Source organism: Peromyscus maniculatus, chromosome 21, assembly GCF_049852395.1.
Source record: "Peromyscus maniculatus bairdii isolate BWxNUB_F1_BW_parent chromosome 21, HU_Pman_BW_mat_3.1, whole genome shotgun sequence".
NCBI lineage: Eukaryota > Metazoa > Chordata > Mammalia > Rodentia > Cricetidae > Peromyscus > Peromyscus maniculatus.
In genome coordinates this window covers 37,163,343-37,183,970 of record NC_134872.1, presented here as the reverse complement: position 1 = coordinate 37,183,970, position 20,628 = coordinate 37,163,343, and the positions used below count along the sequence as shown (strand labels likewise).

At 46.4% G+C, this 20,628-nt stretch overlaps 1 protein-coding gene across 4 annotated transcripts in view; it reads left to right on the top strand.

The window, feature by feature from the left end:
* Npas2 (neuronal PAS domain protein 2) overlaps positions 1-20,628 on the top strand; it is a 182,768-nt gene that overhangs the window by 103,018 nt on the left and 59,122 nt on the right. For all 4 annotated transcript variants that reach the window (XM_042266687.2, XM_015998926.3, XM_076557426.1 and 1 more), the window contains 2 exons: positions 2,152-2,243; positions 9,833-9,922. In XM_042266687.2, coding sequence (XP_042122621.1) covers positions 2,152-2,243; positions 9,833-9,922 — 182 coding nt within the window. The remainder of the gene's footprint in view (positions 1-2,151; positions 2,244-9,832; positions 9,923-20,628) is intronic.

Sequence of the window (20,628 nt, the reverse complement as noted above, 5' to 3'; positions counted from 1 at the left end):
CTAGTCTTATGTCAACTTCCACAAGCTAAAGTCATCTGAAAGGAGGGAACCTCAATTAAGAAAATGCCTCCATAAGATCTGGCTGTAGGTATTTTCTTAATTAGTGATGGATGGGAGGGTTCAATCCATGGTGGGTGATGCCATTCCTGGGCTGGTGATCCTGGGTTCTATAAGAAAGCAAGCTGAGCAAGCCATGGTGAGAAAGCCAGTATGCAGCTTCCCTCCATGGCCTCTGCATCAGCTCCTGCCTCCAGGTGCCTATCCTGCTTGAGTTCCTGTCCTGACTTCCTTCAGTGATGGACAGTGATATGGAAGTGTAAGCCAAATAAACCCTTTCCTCCCCAACTTGCTTTTTGGTCATGGTGTTTCATTGCAGCAACAGAAACCCTAACGAAGACAGCAGCAAATGATGGAAAGCCCAATTTTGTCTAACAACAACAGCAGCATGTTCTTTCAGGCATTTAGAAGGGGGAAAACTTCCCAGGGGAGCTTGGATCTCATAGGGACACTGGTGATGGGTGGAATGAGTCAGGGTCTAGTCTCCTTCGTAACTTGGCACTCTATATCCTCTTTCTTCATGAGTAATTACTGAATCCATTTAGACACCTTTAGATAGAGGATTCACTCCCTCTCCATGGAAGAGAGATTGCCAAAATCATGGGTGCTGGTATTGGGTGTCACTCATTGGCAGTATGTGCCTGGCATGAATGTGGTCCTGGGTTTAATGTGTAGCACTTAAAAGTGCTAAAAAAGACAGCCTTCAAATCTCTCCCATGTACAACCAGCAGGTTCTCAGCCTGAACAATTTGCTCTCTGCAAGAAGTTGTTCAACAGGTTAGTTTTATTCTCTGAGGTATAAGTGGTATATTCTTACATTTTTCTTAACATAAGTGGGGAAAATGTTGGTTTAAAATAGAGGATAAATAAGGAAAAACAAATAGATATGCTATCATGTTTATAGTGTCTGTGATAATATTGAGGTAATTTAATAATAGAACAAAATTTTAAGGGCAAAAAAAAAGAGCTAAGCTATATAAAGAGTCCTGAGTGGACCAGTGAGTATTCAATTGACAAGTGTGAACAATGTCATCGTTTCACAATCATAATATAGAATGCATACACTGTAGATTAATAACAACAAAAATGTCTTAAGTAAACTCAGATCTTGAAAGCATCTCTGAGGGCTGAGTCTAGGCGTTATGAATCAAGCACCTCCCTAGTGTCACGGAGGCACAACTGAGTGTCTTCTTAATAAGTTGTTGCTCAGTGATGATGGAGAGGGTGAGAGATTCAGCTTTATTTACTGTAATTTTCTACTTTTTTTTTTTTGAAGTGCTGGGAATTATTGGTGAAGTATTAAGGCAACTCTATGTAGTTAAAAGGGAGCTTTATTTTTGGGGGTAACTTACAAGTAAAGGGATAGGTTACAGGGTCCGGGAGAGGTGGAATACAGTCCAGTGATATTCTCTGGAGAACTCCACTTGGTCTACCTCCAGCGTCCAGGATCCAGGAACCAAGAGAGCTGGCACATCCAGATCTCTGGTGTTTAGGGTCCTCTCTTGGCCCCACCTCCGGAAGCCTCAATGGGGGTAGTACTTCCAGGGCAAAGCTGGAACAGCTACCCACTACAGGGAATAGAACCCAGGGCCACACACATGGGCAGCACACACTGTACCCGTGAGCTCTCCCACCGGCCCTTGGTTTTTTGACAATCCTGGATTTCAGAAGTGTTTATACTTTGCTTTGACCATGAACAAGGCACTGGACGAGATCCCACAATGTCAGTCTTTGTTCCTTCCCCTGAGGGTGCCGACTCCCTAATCCTGGCTACTCCAGCTTTGTCACGTAAGAGAGTCAAGGTCAAGGCAGTGGCAGGCACTCTGTGCTCCACCTGTGCTCACAATGGGATATTCTCTTCTCCATAGCTGCACTAAAGGCTGTGACAATATCAAAAGTGTTTTTCAGCCCATTATATCCACAGTCCTCAGAGTCTGGAAGTCGAGGCTAACATGTGTTCATCGCTTTCTTTAATTATAGATTTACACAAAATAACACAGAAGAGACATGTGCTTCATTTATTAATTCCAGATTTGAGGTGCCTTGAATATGAAGACTTATTATGCTTTTCTTTTCTGATTTTTTTTTTTTTAGAAGTCTCAGCGCAAACAGAAATCTGTGACATTCAGCAAGACTGGAAACCTTCGTTCCTCAGTAATGAAGAATTCACCCAGCTGATGTTGGAGGTAAAGTACACTTGCAAGTAAGCTTAATAAAGCTGGTGATGTAGCAGGGAATGAATTGGGAACACTTAGAGTGTACATCAAGCCCTGGGTTCAGACCACCAGCACCGCCAGAAACCAGGCATGGTGGCACAAGCCTTTTCTCTCAGCACTCTAGAGGCGGAGGCTGAAGAACCAGGGGTTCAAGGCCATGACCTGCCACTTCGCAAGTGTGAGATTCCCCCCCCCAGATGATGCGCATACACGAAGCCTTGTCTGAAGACAGTAACAGCAGCCACCCCAACCACAAAACAAGCAAAAGGCAAGGAATAGCTCAGTCAGTACAGCGCTTGCCTCCCAGGCATGAGGACTCGATTGGGGTCCTCAGAACCCACATTTTAAAAATGCACACATGGTGACACACATTTGTAATCCCTAGTCTACAAGGTGAGCTCCAGGACAAAAGAGAAACCCAGTCTCCAAAAACAGACAAACAACAAACAAAATCAAAGCGGATGGCTCCTGAAGAACGGCATCCAAAGCTGATCTCTGGCATGCACATACATTCACAGACGTGCACATGCACTCACGCATATATGCATATGTATTCACACACATGCACATATACTCACATACATGTGCTCACATGCACATACACTTACGTGTGCTTGCACATGCATATACCATCACATACACAGACATTCATACACACACACACACACACACACACACACACACACACACACACACGTAGGTTAAAAAGCTTAGTAAATTAGAAATTAAAATGTAGCTGCTTCTTCCTGTTAGCTCCCATCCACTCGTGGCCTTGGAAATAAGCTTTGGAGCAGATCCTGGCCTGTGGCTCTGCCTGCTATTGTGTAGGCTTTGGCTACTGAGTTGGGCCACCTAAGCAAGAATTCCCAAACTGGATGTGGTGCTGTGCTATCTGGGGCTTCAGTGACCGTAGGACGGGCCCTATTGGCGGTCTTCAAAGAAGGGGCACAGAACATGAACCAGGGGTGAGTGGTGGAAGTAGGCAGAGGGGAGAAGAGGAATAGAGCATGACAGGCAGAAGCCCCTCTTTAGAACACGAAGGTTGTAGTTTTCTTAGTGGCCACACATTTGGAAACAAGTCTTTTAAAGTTAGGTTTTGGACCTGAGCTCATAGTACATTAACATCTATGTGGATGTCAGCCACGGTGACCTGTGCCTTCCACTCAACCCATACCTTTCTTGTACAAGATGGCCATGCTCCTTCCTCTGGTCCAGTCACCGAGTTTCCCTGAAGGACCAAGTTGAGTGGGGGGTGGGGGGGCTGCTGATGAGCTAATAACCTCCAACTGTGAACTTTTTACGTATGAGTGAAGATCCTCAGGACAGACCACGTCTCTACACAGCACTGGCAGATTCTCTGACTTCCGACTTGGGGAGTTTACTGAAGGTGCATGCATAAGGCCACAAGGACTCACAGAGTCAGATGTGACAGAAAAGCCCAGCAAAGGGAAGGCCAACCTGGTCGCATGACCGCAAATGGCTCCTGGCTGAGGCTTCAGAGGGTGGCTTCTTAGGATAAGTCTGTCTATAGCTCATCTCTGTGCCTATAGAACACTGATGTAAACTTCAATTTCCATAGATTAACTATGCAGAAAACAGAAAGTACTGGAATAAGAAAATGCCAGAATAAAGATGTCTAAATATTATGAAACATAAATGCATTAATGAACATTTGCAGCAAATGAAAGCTACTTAACTCTACATGGGAACTATATTTAAAGAAAATACAGAACTTTCTGCCGAAGCAATGTATTTTAAGTATGTTAAATTTAAAGCAGCTTGTGAAATAGAATGTTAATTTGATACATCATTATGCTGCTTTACAGGCATTGATTTATCTTTTAATTCGTACGGAAAAGGAGTTAAAAACATATAGCCCTCAGGAATCAGCCACTTTTTAAGAGCCTGTAAACACCACCTTTTTGTTTTATCTGGCGAGTTTCAAAGTATCCAAAGAATTTCACAGAACAAAGCTTCTATGAAGTTTTTAAAAACTTGATAAATTCGTGTCTGAAAGAAAGGCCTAGCAATCAGGACTAGCATTTCTAGAAAAAGAGTTTAGATTAATGTGGATAATCTTAATGAATGCCCCTATGCAGCTGCTCCCAGAGTAGAGTCCTTGAAGAGGATAGAGGGGAAGGCTGAATGCATGGCTTGGATCTCCAGTCACACCTGCCCACCCAGCCCTGGTCCATGGAAGACTGCTCTGAGCTGGATGTCTGCCATCCATGGCTTGGATCTCCAGTCACACCTGCCCACCCAGCCCTGGTCCATGGAAGGCCGCTCTGAGCTGGATGTCGGTAGATCTAGTGCTGGTCTCTAGCTGTGTTGAACTTCTCTTCCAACCTGTTGCCCTTCAGTAGACGTGGACCTGGGGCTGAGTGCACAGAACAGTCTGATGTCTCCTCCCCGATGGTCCAAATGCCCCAGTGTGCCCCCTCAGGTGACTCGTGAGTTTCCATGGTACAACTTATTCCTGGTGTTTGTCCCGTCCCCACTGCACATTCTCATCTTCGGGGGAGCATGTCGTTCCGGGCTTCCGGTCTTTGTAGCCAGGAGACTCCTTTTGTTTCCACGAGGACACAGTGGCTGGGAACACATATGCCCCTAGGGAATCTCTAGTGTCTCCAGGCAGGAATCTTTCTTTCTTCCTACCATCTGTCAAAGGGGCACAGAACCAGATTTCAAGACTCACGCTAGAGCGAAGTACAAAAGAACAAAAATGGCCCAGTTACAGCCCAGCCCCTCTGCGAGTGTAAGCTGAGGAAGACTGTGGCCAAGGCACTTGGAGAAATGACTCCAAAAGAGGGAGACTTCCTTTTTTTCCTTTCCTTTCTTTCTTTTTCCCCCCTTTGGATATATCTCTTTTATTTTTGTATCTGTGAGTGTTTTGCCTGCATGTATGTCTAGGCATAGCATGGGTGCTGGTGTCCATAGAGGTTAGACAAGAACACTGGATAACTTAGAACTAGAGTGACAGTTGTAAGCCAGCATCTGGCTAAGGGAACCAAGCCCAGGTCCTCTGCAAGACCACAAGCTTTACCTGCTGAGGCGTCTCTCAAGCCTCTACAGGAGAGAACACTGTTGCTGGCCAGGGTTTGGGGGAAATCAAGGTCTTTCTGCATGCTTTTCAGGAAAGCTTCAGCAGTCCTTTCTCTTAACCCATACACTGCCCCCAGAGAATGCCCAGAACATTCTAACAAAATTAGGAGTCTGTAGGTAAGGGAGGTTTCGGGTCTCTGTAACATGCAGTGAGGGTAAGCCTCCGGGACATGTGGAAAGCCCCTTCCATGGAGAGGGCACATTGTGGTTCAGTTGCATCACACGTAGTAACGCTGTGGGATTTCCAAGTTGTGGCAAATGGCAAGCATTGTTCACGTAGAGACTCACTGTGGGTCTTACAGACTCTGTGGATAGCGCCAGTGAGCTGGTGAAGGTCCTCTCACATCTATGAGTACCTCCAGTTTTGTAATGCCCACATGCGTGACAGACTCAAGAAGGACATGGGCTCACTGTGCAAAACTAAATAAATAGAAAGAAAGAAAACTGGCTTGTCCACCTACTTTCCCCAGCCTTCCTATCTATTTCCAGAAAGGTCAGCTAACATAATCAAGAGTGCCTCCATGCCTTGGAAACATTCACCTACAGGAGGGCTGCAAAGAACCGGGAGGAAAATGAGGGTGACCACAGGCTGGAGAGAGGAAGTGTGTGGGATGAGACAAGGCTGATGGATAGGCTCTAATTTATAGTCACCTAGAAACAAGAGGTTCTGAGGGCTTATAGCACTGTAGGGTGGCTGTAAGTACAACAGTGTGCTGTGGATTACAAAAAGTAGATAGAAGGATTTTAAATGTCTTCACCATGAAACGGTGGTAAAGGTCTTAGAGGTGGATACCTCAACCTGACTTAAATATTATGCTACCTACACACATATCAAATATCCCATGGTACCCCATGGGTAGGTCCATTTTATGTTTTGATGTATCAGTTTGAATAAATCGAATTTAGAGCGGGGGCTGAAGCCTCTCACACGTGATACTCTAGGGCCAATCTCAAAGCACCACCCCTGAAAGAAACAACCGAGTTGAGGTTGCATTGACAAAATAAGTTGGAATGTTTAAAAGAAAAACAACTTACAAGAATAATTGAGGGGGGAGTAAAGTTACTGGCTTTTCCTTTTTCACCATAACTCGCCAATCTAACCTAGAGTGTCTCGGGCTCAGCATGACTGGCATTTTGCGCTTAGTCATTCTTTGATGTCCTGTGTATCATGGGATATTTTGCACCATCTCCTACCTCTACTCACTAGATATTGCCATCAAACTCCAGTAACAACAACCCCAAATATCCGCAGACACTGCCAGATGGCCCAGGGTATAGATCCACCGATATAATCCCAAAGGATGAGATTCCTTTGGGAGATGTGCTTTACAAAAATCAACTCCAAATGGATCAAGGGTCTTCTCCTAGGACCTAAAATGCTGAAACTATCAGAGGAAGAATTTCACAATAGAGGCAGAGGCAAGAACTCCTGAAAACACCCACCAGCTTAAAAAACAACCTGAAGAATTGATAAATGAGACAACATGAAATTCAAAAGCTTCTACACAACCAAAGAAACTATCAGCAAAGTGAACAGACAACACACAGGACAGGGAAAAAATCTTGCACCAGCCAGCCCTCAGACAGGAGGTTAACATCTGGAATATATAAAGAACCACAAAGATCAAGCATTAAAAAAAATTCCCATCAGTAAAATGGGCCAGTAAACTCAATAGACAGTTTCCAAAAGAAGAAACATAACTGGCTAATAAATATTTGTTAAGATCTTTAGCATCCTTAGCCATCAGGAAATGTAAAATAAAATTAAGATTCTGTCTCAGCCTACTCAGAATGGTTAACATCAAGAAAACAAATGAGGGGCTAAAGATGTGGTCACGTGACTCACGTCCTTCATGCCAGCACAGCCCCCTGTGTCCACCTGACTTCATCCCATGGCACCATATCCATCCTCCAGGCCCAGCCTGCTGTGGTCACATCAGACCTGCAATCTACAAAAGAAATTAGCATTCCTGGGTCTCATTCCAAAAATGCAAACAATATGACAGACCAAGGCAGTATGCACCACCCCAGATCCACCAGTCCTGTAGAATGTCCTCCAGTGAGAATTATCTGGATGGTAATTTTCAGGCCAGGACATAGAACATATAAGAACAGTCAAACACTTCATCAGCAAATTCAAGGAGTTTAAAACCACACAAACAGTTAAGTAAACTTAGAATAACCTAAGTAGTGCCCAAGAAAACACAAACGCAAGGCTGAATGGAATGATGTAGGCAATCCAGGATTTTAAAATGGAATTCAATAAAGAGAAACATGGAAGGGAGCAAAAGCTGAAATAAAGATGGAATTGAAAAACTCAGCAACTCAATAAGAAACTCATGGGAAAGCCTTCCAAGTAGAGCAGATCAAAGAGAAGATGGAATATCAGAACTTGAAGATAGGGGAATTAGAACACACAAGCAAAAAATATGGAAAAAAAGTTAAAACTCAGGAAGAGGAACACACAGGAAATGTAGGACACCATGAAAAGCCAAAGCTTTGAATTATAGCCATAGATAAGGGAAAAATCAATGATAGACCAGATCGTCAACAAGATCATAGAAGAAAACGTTTCCAAACTAAGAAAAGACACACCCATACAGATACAAGAAGTACACAGAGCACCAAATCAAAAAGACCAAAAAAGGAAATCCCCATGGCATATCATACTTAAAACACTAAGTACAAAATGAAGACAGAGCACTGAACGCTGCCAGGAAAAAACCCAATCCACATAGAGTGAGTGCCCTGTTCTGTTCCTTGCTCTCCCATACTTAGGCATGCCCTCCTGACTTCACAGAATGAATACCCTTTTATGGGGGTAGGTTCACAGCAGCACCCTGGGAGGATCTAGGTAAAGGCATCCAGAATGTTTCCAAATCCTTGTAAGCAAACATGTCACCCCCTCCCCAAAAGCAGAAAAGTTCCCGGATGTGGAGAAGACGATAGGTCCAAGACGTGCTCGGTGTAACAGCAGTGGCAGGCTTCCCGGGGGCATCCACCTGAGACTCCGTCTCATTCCCTCAAAGACTTATTCTCTAGTGAGGTGGGCCTTGTTTTTGCTCACTCTGTCTCACCAGGCTCCCCAGAGAGCCAGTTGCCAGTGTGAAACCCCTTCTTGGCTGAATGACGTAGGCTGAGTTTTAGAAATCAGCTTTGAGTTATGTCTTATGAGAGCATTATAAACCATTCACAGTCAAATTTCAAGAAATCTAAAAAACTAAACCTCAAGAGACTCTACTCTGAGAAAGAACATGGTCCATTTTTTTTTTTTCACTCATAGCCAAAGCAGGATGTCTGGCAGACAGTATAGATGCTTCTACATGCATGCCGTTTTTAGATATTTGGAAGCACGTGTCTGGATGAGTTAGATAGAAGAACCCCATTCCCACCCAGCCTGGTGGAATAAGGTGAATGCTCCTTTTAGAGTCAATAGGGATTAAAAACCAGTTTCACTATCCTCCTGCCTCAGCCTCCCACGTGCTAGGACTATAGCCTAAGGCCATCACAATGCTCTAATGTAGATGGTTCCTTCTACAGCTACTTCAGCAATGGATGCAGATGGAGGAATGGAGTTGATTAGGGCAGCAAGGGAAAAAAGAAAAGGCACACAGAGAGACAGGTGGACAGAAAAAAACAGGACTAGACGGACTGGGCTCTCTGATGGAGAAGCCGCAGCATCCCAGAAACTCACTGTGGTTATTATACAGTTGAATGGGGAGGCAGGGTTTTTGCATATAGCTGAACAAAGAGGTGGGTTTGGCTAATCTTGGTGGGAGCAGTCTCCGGTGAGGCTTCAGTGGGCATTTTCTACACACACTATCAACATTTTCACTTGGATCGGAAGGGAAGGCTTTGCCATTTCCCCCTAGGCCTAAGGCAGTAGGGTCTTTGACGTGGTGGGTTCATGTCAACAGCATAAGTTCACTCAGGCCTTCACACATTAGGTGATTCCTCTGCTTCCCACAGAGATCTGCTTTGGCCTGCAGGCACACATTTCTGTTTGTAAGGTATCTCTGTCTCTATACCCTGCAGTCAATGTTTATTTACTCCTGAGACCACAATGATCTCAGGGGTAAGGCCTGGGGACTGTCACATGCTGCTGATGCCTTGGAGCAGTAATGATGATATTTCTGATTCAGCACAATAGGGTGCCAGCCATTAAACCTACTTAAGCCATTTCCATGGCTGCATTTCATTTTATGATACCAATAGGTCAACTTTTTCACTGAGCCCCACGATGCTTTTGCAAGCACTTTGCCTGAGCTAAACAAATTATGTGCAAAACCATCCTGTGTGTGAGGCAGGAAAGTGCTGTGAGGTTATTCGTGGGAAGTGTCTGAGGATTACAAAACAAAGTCAGTATCATAAAAAAAAAAGTGGATCTTTTGCATCAGTGTCATGCTCTTTCATAAAAGCATCTCTAAGAAGCTTTCAAATGTTGCATTTTTCCCCAGGCATTAGATGGCTTCATCATCGCGGTGACAACAGACGGCAGCATTATCTATGTTTCCGACAGTATCACGCCTCTCCTTGGGCATTTACCGGTGAGTTTCCTCTCCAATGGCCTTGGCCAGTGCACATTTTCATATTTTCCTGGGGAAGCATTCAGATCTCAGATGAGAAGTGGTGCAGGTATAGGGAAGCTGTGAGTGAGAAGGAGGTGCATGGAGAGTTAAAGCGAGTCCAACTTCTGCAGAACCAAACCAGGCCCAAGATCCTGGGACAGGTGAAGGGCAGGAGAAGGCGTGTATCAGCCTGAAACAGGCACGGCACCATGATCTCATCAGGCCCAGGGCTGCAGTAGGGATGGGACTGACATAAGCGTGTCTCGGGGCTGTTAACAGAGCTCAGAGGACAGCAGATGTCCCCGGTCAATGAGAGCTGATTAAGGAAGGGGAGACAGATGGCTCATGTAGGATATGGTTTGGAGCTCTGGAGACATGTATGAGATTGCAAGTAGGTTGTGACTCTCTAATCACAGCTCTTTGCAGCAGCAATGTTTCCTGGGAGTTGAAATTCTCTAGCGGGACACGGTTGGACCAGTGTTGTGAGGGCCTTGGGGGATGAGAAGGGACTGCACGGGTAGAGAGGAGTGGGCAGCTCTGCAGCCAAGGATGGACGATAGAGGCTTGGGTGTGGGGTGGCTGCAGGTCCCTCTGTTCCTTCTCCCTCCCTTCATCTGTCTTCCTTTCTCCTGCCTTCTTCCTCCCTCCTCTTTATAAGCCTTGATGGCTCCTTGATACCAATAGCTCAACATGAAGTCACATGCAGATCTACACCAGGCTAGATGAGGATCCACCCTCGAGGAAACCTCAAGCCTTTTCCCAGCATCCCATTTCTTGCCCTGCCATTATTGATTGCCACAGAATGTGGCCTGAAATGTCAGCTCCACTAGGAGCCATGCGTGTGAGTGGGGGATAAGCATCCTCTCTTCTTGGTCCTAACCAGTTTGGCAGAACCAGTCACCTCAGTCCTAACCCTTGCATTCAGAAGGTTAGGCCTCCAGTTTATGTGACAAGCAGGGTAGTAGCTTTCCCTGGATTAAGCCAAAAGAAATCCGAGGCCAGCATGAGGCTAGGGAACTCTGGCCTCCTCTTCGTAGCCCTGCCAGGCCAGGAGGCAGCATGATCTTGCTCCATGGGCAGCTTCTGTCTGTCTTGCATTGATAAGCCCTACTCTGGTGGGAGCTCAGGGCTCCTTCTACATTGTCCTGGCCTATTGGTTCCTCAGAAGTCGTTCTCCCAAGCCATCACATCTGCAGATGGTTTTGTGTGCATTTGAATTCTTCTGCTGTCCCTGTGTCTTAGGTCTAGAAGATACTTTCGATCTCTCTGGGTGGGTGCCTTTCCCATGACATCAACTGTGTCTGGATGCCTTTCCCAGGGCATCACAGGTATCATCCCTGTGTCCTGATGACAGAGTAGGATGGTCAGGTCAGTGTCTCTTTGGGGACAGCTGTTGGAAGAGGTTCCTTCTGGTCTTGGAGGATGCTGAAGTGCATCCACACCTTGACCTTTGTCTCAGTCAAGAGGGTGATAATGGATGCAGGAGCGACTTCTGCTTTCCCCGATGTGGTTTCTTGGGGCTTATCTGAGGATAACTGGGGAAAGAGGAGGAGACGAGGTGTCTCTCTGGAGAGAGCTTCTATTTTGCTTTGAGGGGCAAAGACAGAACCGGGATGGGCCCTGACTGAAAACAGCCAAGTGTGACCTGCTTTCTGGCTGGGAAGGAAGGCCAGAGCCCAGGGCTGCTTGGGTAAACAGGGTTACTCTTCTGCTTTATGCCTTCATGATTATCTGATGACCCAGTTGCTATATGTGGCAGAGGGAACTTAGTAATCTTTCTGACTTGAAATTTTGGAGCTCTTCGGGACTTGAGAAGTCATGTTCTAAGTGGAAGGACCGGAAATGACTTTAACTCTGCCTTTGTCAAGCCCCTGTGTGCGTTCATTACGCATGTATCTGTAGAGACTCACCCCTCGACACACACAGCAAGGCCCCAGTAGGGCTGAGCCCTGGAATGGGAGGTCCAAGAGCTTAGCTTTGATTTACGGTTGCCTTTCATTATCTGGCTTTCACCGGCGTCTTCCTTTGCAAGTGGGGTGGACGAGCTTTTGAGAGCAGACATTTCCCTGGTTCCATCAGCACTCAACTGTTTCTTCTGGGAATCATTCCTCTATTGCTTCCAGCTTCCAGCTGAGGAAGCCCAGGGCCCAGCCAGTGAGGGCAGAGCAGGGGCTGAAACAGGTGCCGCTGTGACAAGGCCAAGCTGGTCACCATATTACTCTGGTGTCTTCCAGGTGCCAAGAACGTGGATTGCACCTTGGGAATTGATTTGGTTCTTACTTTCTGGCATGAGACCAGGACCTGTCTGTAGAGTATTTAGTGTTTGTAGAAGCCCTGTGAGGGTGACTTTCCTTCAGGATTTCAATTAGAGAACTTCCACCTACCTGTTCAACCATTAAGAACAAACACTTATTGAGCACTCACTGGTCACCGAGTTTCTGTGTATTAACATCTGTAAAGCATTTGGAACAGTCTCTTGCTCTCCTTACTGATCTCACAGTAATGCCATTAAGGTCATTACCCCTGTGCACAGATGAGAAAACATGGCAGTACAGAGAGGTCAAGTAATTGACCCACAGTTCCTCAGGCAGTCAGGGGTGTGACTGTGATGTGAACTGGGGCAATGGCTTGACCCAGAGCCAGGAGCTTAATCATTACTCAGAACTCTCCAGAGGACAGAAAAAAAAGGTGCCAGCTACCCAGGTTATGGTGAGTGGTGAGGAACTGGAAGTCAGTCATTCTACAGAGGAGGTGACCATTGAGAAAAGGTATGGCTGGCTGGGGACAATCAGGATGAGGGGCAGGAGACCATAGTTCCCGACAGCAGAGCCCTGCTATGTCACTTAGCAGGGGCTGGCATGCCAAGGTCCAGTCCCACAGTCCCCTTGGTAGCTGAGATGAGAGGGTCCATGTGGAGAAAAATCAACCATAATTCTTCCCATGAGTGAGTGAACTTCAAGGCTCTGTTTCCTTCTTCTTGGTGTGATCAAGTTCCTGATAGATTCTCATACAGTGATTTCCTGATGAAACATCATTCTCAGTTTGGCAGAGGAAAAAAAAAAAAAGAATAAAACAAGGCAAAAACACACCCAAAGTAGAAAGTGATTTTAAGATAAAAGCATTTTTTCCAGTGGTGTTCACATCAACAGTTGGCCTTTCTCAGTGTCTAGAATGAACACAGGCAGTCAAAGCAGAAATGGTGGTGTGTGTTTGTGTTTGTGTGTGTGTGTATATGTGTGTGTGTGTGCCTGTGTGTGTGTGTGTGTGTGTGTGTGTGTGTGTGTGTGTGTGTATACATGCACACATTTCTGGAAGCCCAGGGCTAAAGGGAGTGTCTGAGATGGCAGACTTTCAGGAGAAATGCTAGGAAAGCAGGCTGCATGCAAAGGACAGAATTGGGAAACAGTCTGGCTATGGCGGAACCACGGGTGGTAGGCATGATCTGGGTTTCCTGTTTGGACTTTTTTTTTTTTTTAGCTACCATCCTGGTTTCCTTTTCTGGTTTATTGGCAAGCAAATGTGGTGCTTGCCTGAAACAGTGGGTCATTGTGTGTTCTGCAGATAGAAATCATGTCCCCAAGCCCGGCAGTGGTGGCGCACGCCTTGATCCCAGCACTCGGGAGGCAGAGCCAGGCGGATCTCTGTGAGTTTGAGGCCAGCCTGGGCTACAGAGTGAGATCCAGGAAAGGCAACAACACTACACAGAGAAACCCTCTCTTGAAAAAATCAAAAAAAAGAAAAGAAAGAAAGAAAGAGAGAAAGAGAGAGAGAGAGAAAGAAAGAGAGAGAGAGAAGGAAGGAAGGAAGGAAGGAAGGAAGGAAGGAAGGAAGGAAAGAGAAAGAAAGAAAGAAAGAAAGAAAGAAAGAAAGAAAGAAAGAAAGAAAGAAAGAAAGAAAGAAAGAAAGAAAGAAAGAAAGAGAAAGAAACCATGTCCCCAGGCCTGAGCATGGTGCTGTGTGTCTCGGTGGTTATGAAGAAGACACCAGCTTCCTGACTGGGCCTGCCGTATGGGGGCAGCTGCCTGCACACAGCTTGTCAAGGTGGGCATGCCTCAGGAGAGAGGGAGGCAAGCACGCAGATATCCCCCAAAGGAAATACGCTAAGATTAAAGAAGTCTGTGGGCTGAAAAATACTTTCCTTTGAGTTAGTACTGCAGGTAAAAGCTCCATTGAGAGCAACATACATGATTATCACAAACATGTGGGCAAGTTCCCATGAGGTTCTCAGTCGGGAAGCCAGTCACATAAAAGGGAAGGTTCAGCCTCTGGCTTGTGTTCTGGTAAAATACAGCAGCAAGGCCAAGGCCAGGAGACCCACTTTCCAGGAAACAACCTCCCCGCCTCCCCCGCTGCAGGAAATGCCTACCGCCATGTCATCAAGGCCACGTCATCAAGGCCATGTCATCAAGGCCACGTCATCAGAGGGCGCCAAGGCAGAGAGCCCAACACACGTGATTGCAACTTGAAATCCATCAAGGATTGCAAGTCCAAGCCTCCACAGTGTGTGTGTGTGTGTGTGTGTGTGTGTGTGTGTGTGTGTGTGTGTGTGTGATATCTCTAGAATTTAAATTAACGACTAAGTGAGCAAGGACATGAATGTAGAACATCCATCCAGGTTAAGAGCTAGAACCCACCTGCGACCATCTGCCGCTCTCTCGTCACACCCCACCTCTGCCTAGAGACAATGGTCTTCCTAAGTTTTCACATAACTGCTTGCTTGTTTGCTTTGCAGTTTTATTAATGCTGAATTGTTTGCTGAGCTGTAATTTAGTAAAAATTAAGGATCTCATACCCCAAATATTCCCCCTACCCTTTTTATGTTGTGCTTATTTGCATAAATTTTCATATGGATTTATATTTGCATATTGAAATATCTTGAGGATAGACCCAAATCTAAACAAACAAACAAAATACATCTATGCTTCATCTGACATTTGTAGCCTGAGGAAAGTTTTAGGGAGTATTTTAAATTATTCCATGCATTAGAATTTTTCTAAAAGTTTCAGATTTGGGGGTGAAGATCCGGCTCAGCAGTCAGGAGCACTGGATGCCCTTCCAGAGAACCCACATGGCAGTTCACAACCATCTGTAATTCCAGTCCTAGGGGATCCAACGCCCTCTTCTGGCCTTGGTGGGCACTGCACACATACGGTGCACAGACATACATGCAGGCAAAATACCCATACACATAAAATATTTTTTTTAAATCCCAAGAAAATCAAAAAGTTTCAGATTTTGGGTTTTTGGATCAGAGATGCTCAAGCTGTGTTGCCTTTGTTTATCTTCATATACATGGAATCAGAAAATCAGATTATGAAGCTGGTGTAGTGACCCAGCAAGTCAAAGTGCTTGCCACACAAACCCAACGACCTGAGTTAGACCCTGGAACCTGAGGGATAGAGAAGCACCTCAGTGATTAAGAGGGCATACTCTTTTTCCAGAGGATCCAAGTTTGATTCCCAGCACCTGCATTTGGTGGGCAGCTCAAAAACCTCCTGTAACTTCAGTTCCAAAGGATCTTAAGCCTCTGGCCTCCTCCATGCTCCACTATACACACACACACACACACACACACACACACACACACACACACTCACATTCACATACACAGACAGACACATGCACATCATTTTAAGAGCAAGAGCCCAAGAGCCCTTGAAAAGGTTAAAAGATAGAACCAACTCCCATAAGTTATCTTCTGATCACAATAGGCATACTATGGCATGTACTGTCCACCACACACACACACACACAGAGAGAGAGAGAGAGAGAGAGAGAGAGAGAGAGAGAGAGAGAGAGAGAGAGAGAGAGAGACTGACTAATAATAAAGTTGAAGGTTTTTTAAGATCAAACAATAATAATAATAAAGAGACTCGTGTGACTTCTCAGCCTTATTTGTGAGCTCCAGAGCAGTCCTTGGTTTCCATTACAGTGCAGACCCCATTGTAAGAATGGACTCCAGTTCTTGCTTGTGTGATTTCTCTCTAGTACTTCCTGGTGAGCAACATATAGATTAGCAGAAATGGGACAGCTATGATAGGACATTAGCCATCACTATCCATCATCATCCATCACTAACCACAATATCCATATGCAGCATATATCTTGCATTTTGGCACTTTCCTATTGGATTTTGACTTTCTCTGTAACCCATGGCAGGCATTCTCATCATAGTCTGGATACTGGTTCTCAAGGAGTATTGCTCCAGTCACCTTTTATCAACCCCACCCTGCTGTAGTGGAGATACCTGAACACAGCATGACACCTGACACTAGACAGAAGAGGTTGACAGCAGAACCTGAGTTGCACATGCCCAGAACCCAGGGGAAGGGAACACTGTGTATCCAAAGGGCCGAGGGGGCTGAGCTTTTTGCATAGATGAAGGAGGATTCAGAGGGAGACTTGTAGTAACAAGATGGGAGTATGCACCCAGATTCTAGCTAGTTCCTTTGAGTAATTCTAATTGCAGAGGATGGCACCAAATCCTCGATCCTGGAATGAGCAAGAGCTATGCCTGGTCTCTTGACAAGAGGAGCTTTCAGCTAAGCTGCCCAGGCTTCCAAATAGCGAGAACGCACACCACATAACGTTGAGCCTCAGTCTGGAGCCTTTTAACATAGATAGCTAACTGTAAACACTGCCTCTTCGTGTGGCTTTACCTTTTCTCTCTCAGATATGTTGGTGAACAGAAGTGTTCTTCCTCGTGTTTGCCACTTTCATGTTCTGCTGTTCTTTCATTGAACCATGGTCAAAGTGATTTCTCTACTGTCTTCTGGGAGTTTGAGTGTCTGGCCATAAGTTTGATTTGAGACTCAGATAAGTCTCAGTATCTCAAGCATGTTTCCAGTTGGCTATTTCCTTTGCCTTGGTCAAGGCCTTTAGGATTCCCCTTAGCTTATCGGCATCTTCTCACTATTAGGCAACCCTGGAACCTCTCAGATTGACCTTTTTGCCTGTAGCCAATACATAGCTTCAGCTAGAACTGTGACAGCCCTTCGAGGACATTCTAGAGCTGAATGCTCACCCAACCCTCTTGCAGACCCCCAGCCATCTTGAAGTTGCTCTTTGTACAGGCTCACTACACTTAGCTGGCTGCCTTTGAACTGGCATTACCTGTTCAAGCAGCAGAGGCTTCCTGTGTTCACAGCAGTCTCAGCTCATCTTGAGACTCCTAAGGTTTGGTAAGGAGAGACCTGAAAACAGCAGTGTGGCGCTCAGGTGAGGCCTTCCCCAGGAAGGTCCCGAGTGGGGCTAACTCCTAGATAGATCAGCCCAGGGTCTATCAACGAGTGGGAGAGAGCTCCTACTACCCCCTGCCTCCCACAGGTAAGGGATGCTCCCGAGGAGGAGTCAGATTGGAGGATGACCGCAGATGGGGTGGTCCCTCCTTCCTCTCTGGAATTGCTATTGTTTTAATCAGCAGAGCTGAGCTCATTGAGGAAACCATTCTGCTGCAGGTGTCGCGTCCTCTTCCATCAGCACTGGGGTTGAAACTTTCAAACCATCCCTGTTTGGGGCAGTTTTTAGCATGTGAAAATGGCATCAGAGTAGATCAAGTGCAACCGTACATGAGACCTCAGAGCAGCACTGAGCCCTGCTCAAGTGTCAGCCGACCAGAACCACACAACCTCCTCTATACCCCACGGACCCTACCCCGTTCATTCATCTTTGCTCCACACAGACATTCATCCTTGTGCCCCACAGCCCTCGAGCCAACCGCTGCTCTTCCACCTAAGGACCCAAAGACCTCTCACTCTGCCACCCCCGCCCTAGGGGAAGGATTTAGATGGAGCCCTCGTTGAAAAGACTACGGAGTGACTTGGGGTTCTCGGGAGTCTGAAATATCTTTAGAAAGAAAGGCTACTGTCATCTGGATGAGCATTAGTCATATGCTAAAAAGCACTGGAAGGAACTGGCTTAAAATAAAATCATGAGCACCAGAAGGGAGGTAGCGAAAGCCAAGCGGAGAAAGGATGGAACGGGCTGGTGAAGGGTATCCGTAGGGTCTGTTGATGGCGACAAGAACTTACGTCTCCAGTGTAAGCCACCTGAGTTCTTCCTTTCCTAATTCCCAGTCAGCCAGCCACCTTGTCCATAGTCCTCACACCCACTAAAATGCTGGCTCCAGGAGTGGGGGGACTTTGCCTGCTCTCTACTGCTTTTCTCAGTCTCTCAAATGGAGTTTGACACCCAGAAGCCCTCAGTAACGCTGGCTGGAGTTTAGCAGTGAATGGAGAGCTGCGGACCCTGTCCCTGCTCCCTGTCCCCTTCCTTGTTTCTGTTCACACTCTGAGCATCTCTAATCCAGTTTTTGGTGTCCCGCCCTTCAGACGATAGAAGTGGGATCTCTTTATGAATTGCAAGACGCTCTTCAAACTTATAACAGGGTGGTGTCCTGATGAACCCATCTGCAGGCTGTGATGATCGTTAAGTCAGAAATGCATGACATGGACCTGGGTCTGTGCCTTGGCTTGGTATGCTAAGACACGATGGAGTTTCCCATCATGATTATGAAGCTGACTTGGGCAATAACTCCCTGCCGCTGCCCAGCATCTCTACAGAGGAGTAGACCACATATTTCTAGCCCAGGAAAAGATCCAAACGCAAAATTTTAAGTGCAATTTCTACAGAATGTGAGTCAACTTGGGATTGGCAAATCAGAAAATTTTAAATCGGGGACTGTCTATCCTACCTCCCACCACCCGCTCTCAGAGTCTCAGTGCCCTCCTGGTACACTAACTCTTCCAGCCAGGACTCTGCATTCTCTTTGCAGCCTCCTCTTCCTACCTGCCCTCCCTGCTTCTACCCTCTGGCAACCGTGTGTGTGTGTGTGTGTGTGTGTGTGTGTGTGTGTGTGTGTGTGTGTGTGTGTGTGTTGACTTCTGCCTGGAGTCCCTTTCCACTCTGACCATTGCCCAAACTCCATCCTACTCTTGGATCCCACCCAAGGAGTCCTCTTTCTGGGATTGTTCCCTTGGAGACTGCCTAGCACATCATTTGATATCAGCACCCATACTCAGGGTTCTCTGGGCACTTTTAAAAAAATCTTCTCTCATGGGACTGGCTGTCCAGCTGGCCCACATGACATTCTGGGGATCAGGGATATGGCACTGAACCAGCTCTGGGGTTCCTATGGATACAAGGGAAGCAGAGGACACCAGTCTGGGGTGTCTAAGCAAGAAAACATCACTGCAGTCTAGTTGCGTCTATATACATTCCCTGAGTATTTGTTCAGCATACCTAGCATTTATGGAGTGTTTGCTGTACACTGTTTGGTCAGCAGTGTAGGCTAATGCAATCCTTAATTTCATCACATTTGATCCTTACCTTTCCTCTTTCTTGCATTTGAGGAAACTGTAGCTTGTGAGGCAGACAGGGCCAATGTTTAACCTCTCTCTGGGACTCTTGGGGGCTTTGCTGTGACATGGAGGTGTGCTGATGACCTAGAAGAGGGGCTGTCTTCACGGGCCCATAAACCAGCAGCTACAATACGACACAACAGCGAATTAGAAGAGGGGTCTGGAGTGAGTAGTTAGGAAGAACATGCTCAGAAAGGCAGCTGCAAGCTCCTTCAGAGGATGTGACTTCGAAGCTCAACAGCTCACTGAACACAAAGAAGGCGTGGGATGGCCGGGTCAGATGAAGGAAGGCCCAAGGAACCTGATAGATGGGGGAAAGGGAAGCTGGGAACAGTGGAAGAGCTGGGAACAGTGGAGGAGCTGGGAACAGTGGAGCAGCTGGGAACAGTGGAGGAGCTGGGAACAGTGGAGGAGCTGGGAACAGTGGAGGAGCTGGGAACAGTGGAGGAGCTGGGAACAGTGGAGGAGCTGGGAACAGTGGAGGAGCTGGGAACAGTGGGCCTGTAAAGAGCATAGAGCTTTAAAATTGTGCTGAGTAGAGCATCTGTTCTAAGGAAAGAGGAAATCCAGGGACAGCAGCAAGCAAGTTGTGACTTGGTATGATCTAAGGCCTCTTCTGGCTGCTAGGGAGGTCAGATTGGACAAGGACCAGCATTGGGGTGAGAAGCCCATTTTGTCCATTATCATTACCCAGGTAAGAGATGAAGGTGATCCAGATAGGTAGAAAGCACAGAGGGAGTGGACTGGAGGGAATCACAGGGAGTAACGACGCCAATCAGCCCATGGACACTGTCCTGGTTGGTTGGTTGGTTGTTTTGACAACATGACACAAGCCAGATAACTGTCTGGGAAGAGGACTTAATTGAGAAAAATACCTCCAGCAGACTGGCCTGCAGGCAAACCTGTGGAAGCATTTTTCTGATTAAAGGTTTATGTAAGAGGGCTCAGCTCATGGGGGTGGAGTGGGGATACCACACCTGGGCAGGTGGTCAGGGGCTATATAAGAAAGCAGACTAGCTGGATAGTGGTGGCACACTGGGAGGCAGAGGCAGGTGGATTTCTGTGAGTTTCAAAGTTCTTCCACAAGCCTCCCCAAATCACAAATCCACAAGAGCCAAATCAAGTTCCAGGACAGCCAGAGCTATTACACAGAGAAACCCTGGGGAGCAAGCCAGTCAGCAGCATCCACGGCTTCTGCTTCAGCTCCTGCCTTGACTTTCCTCAGTGATGTACTGTTACCTACAAGTGTAAGATGAAATAAACCCTGCCCTGATTGAGTTCTTGTCCTGACTTCTTTTAATGATGAACAGTGATATGTAAGTATAA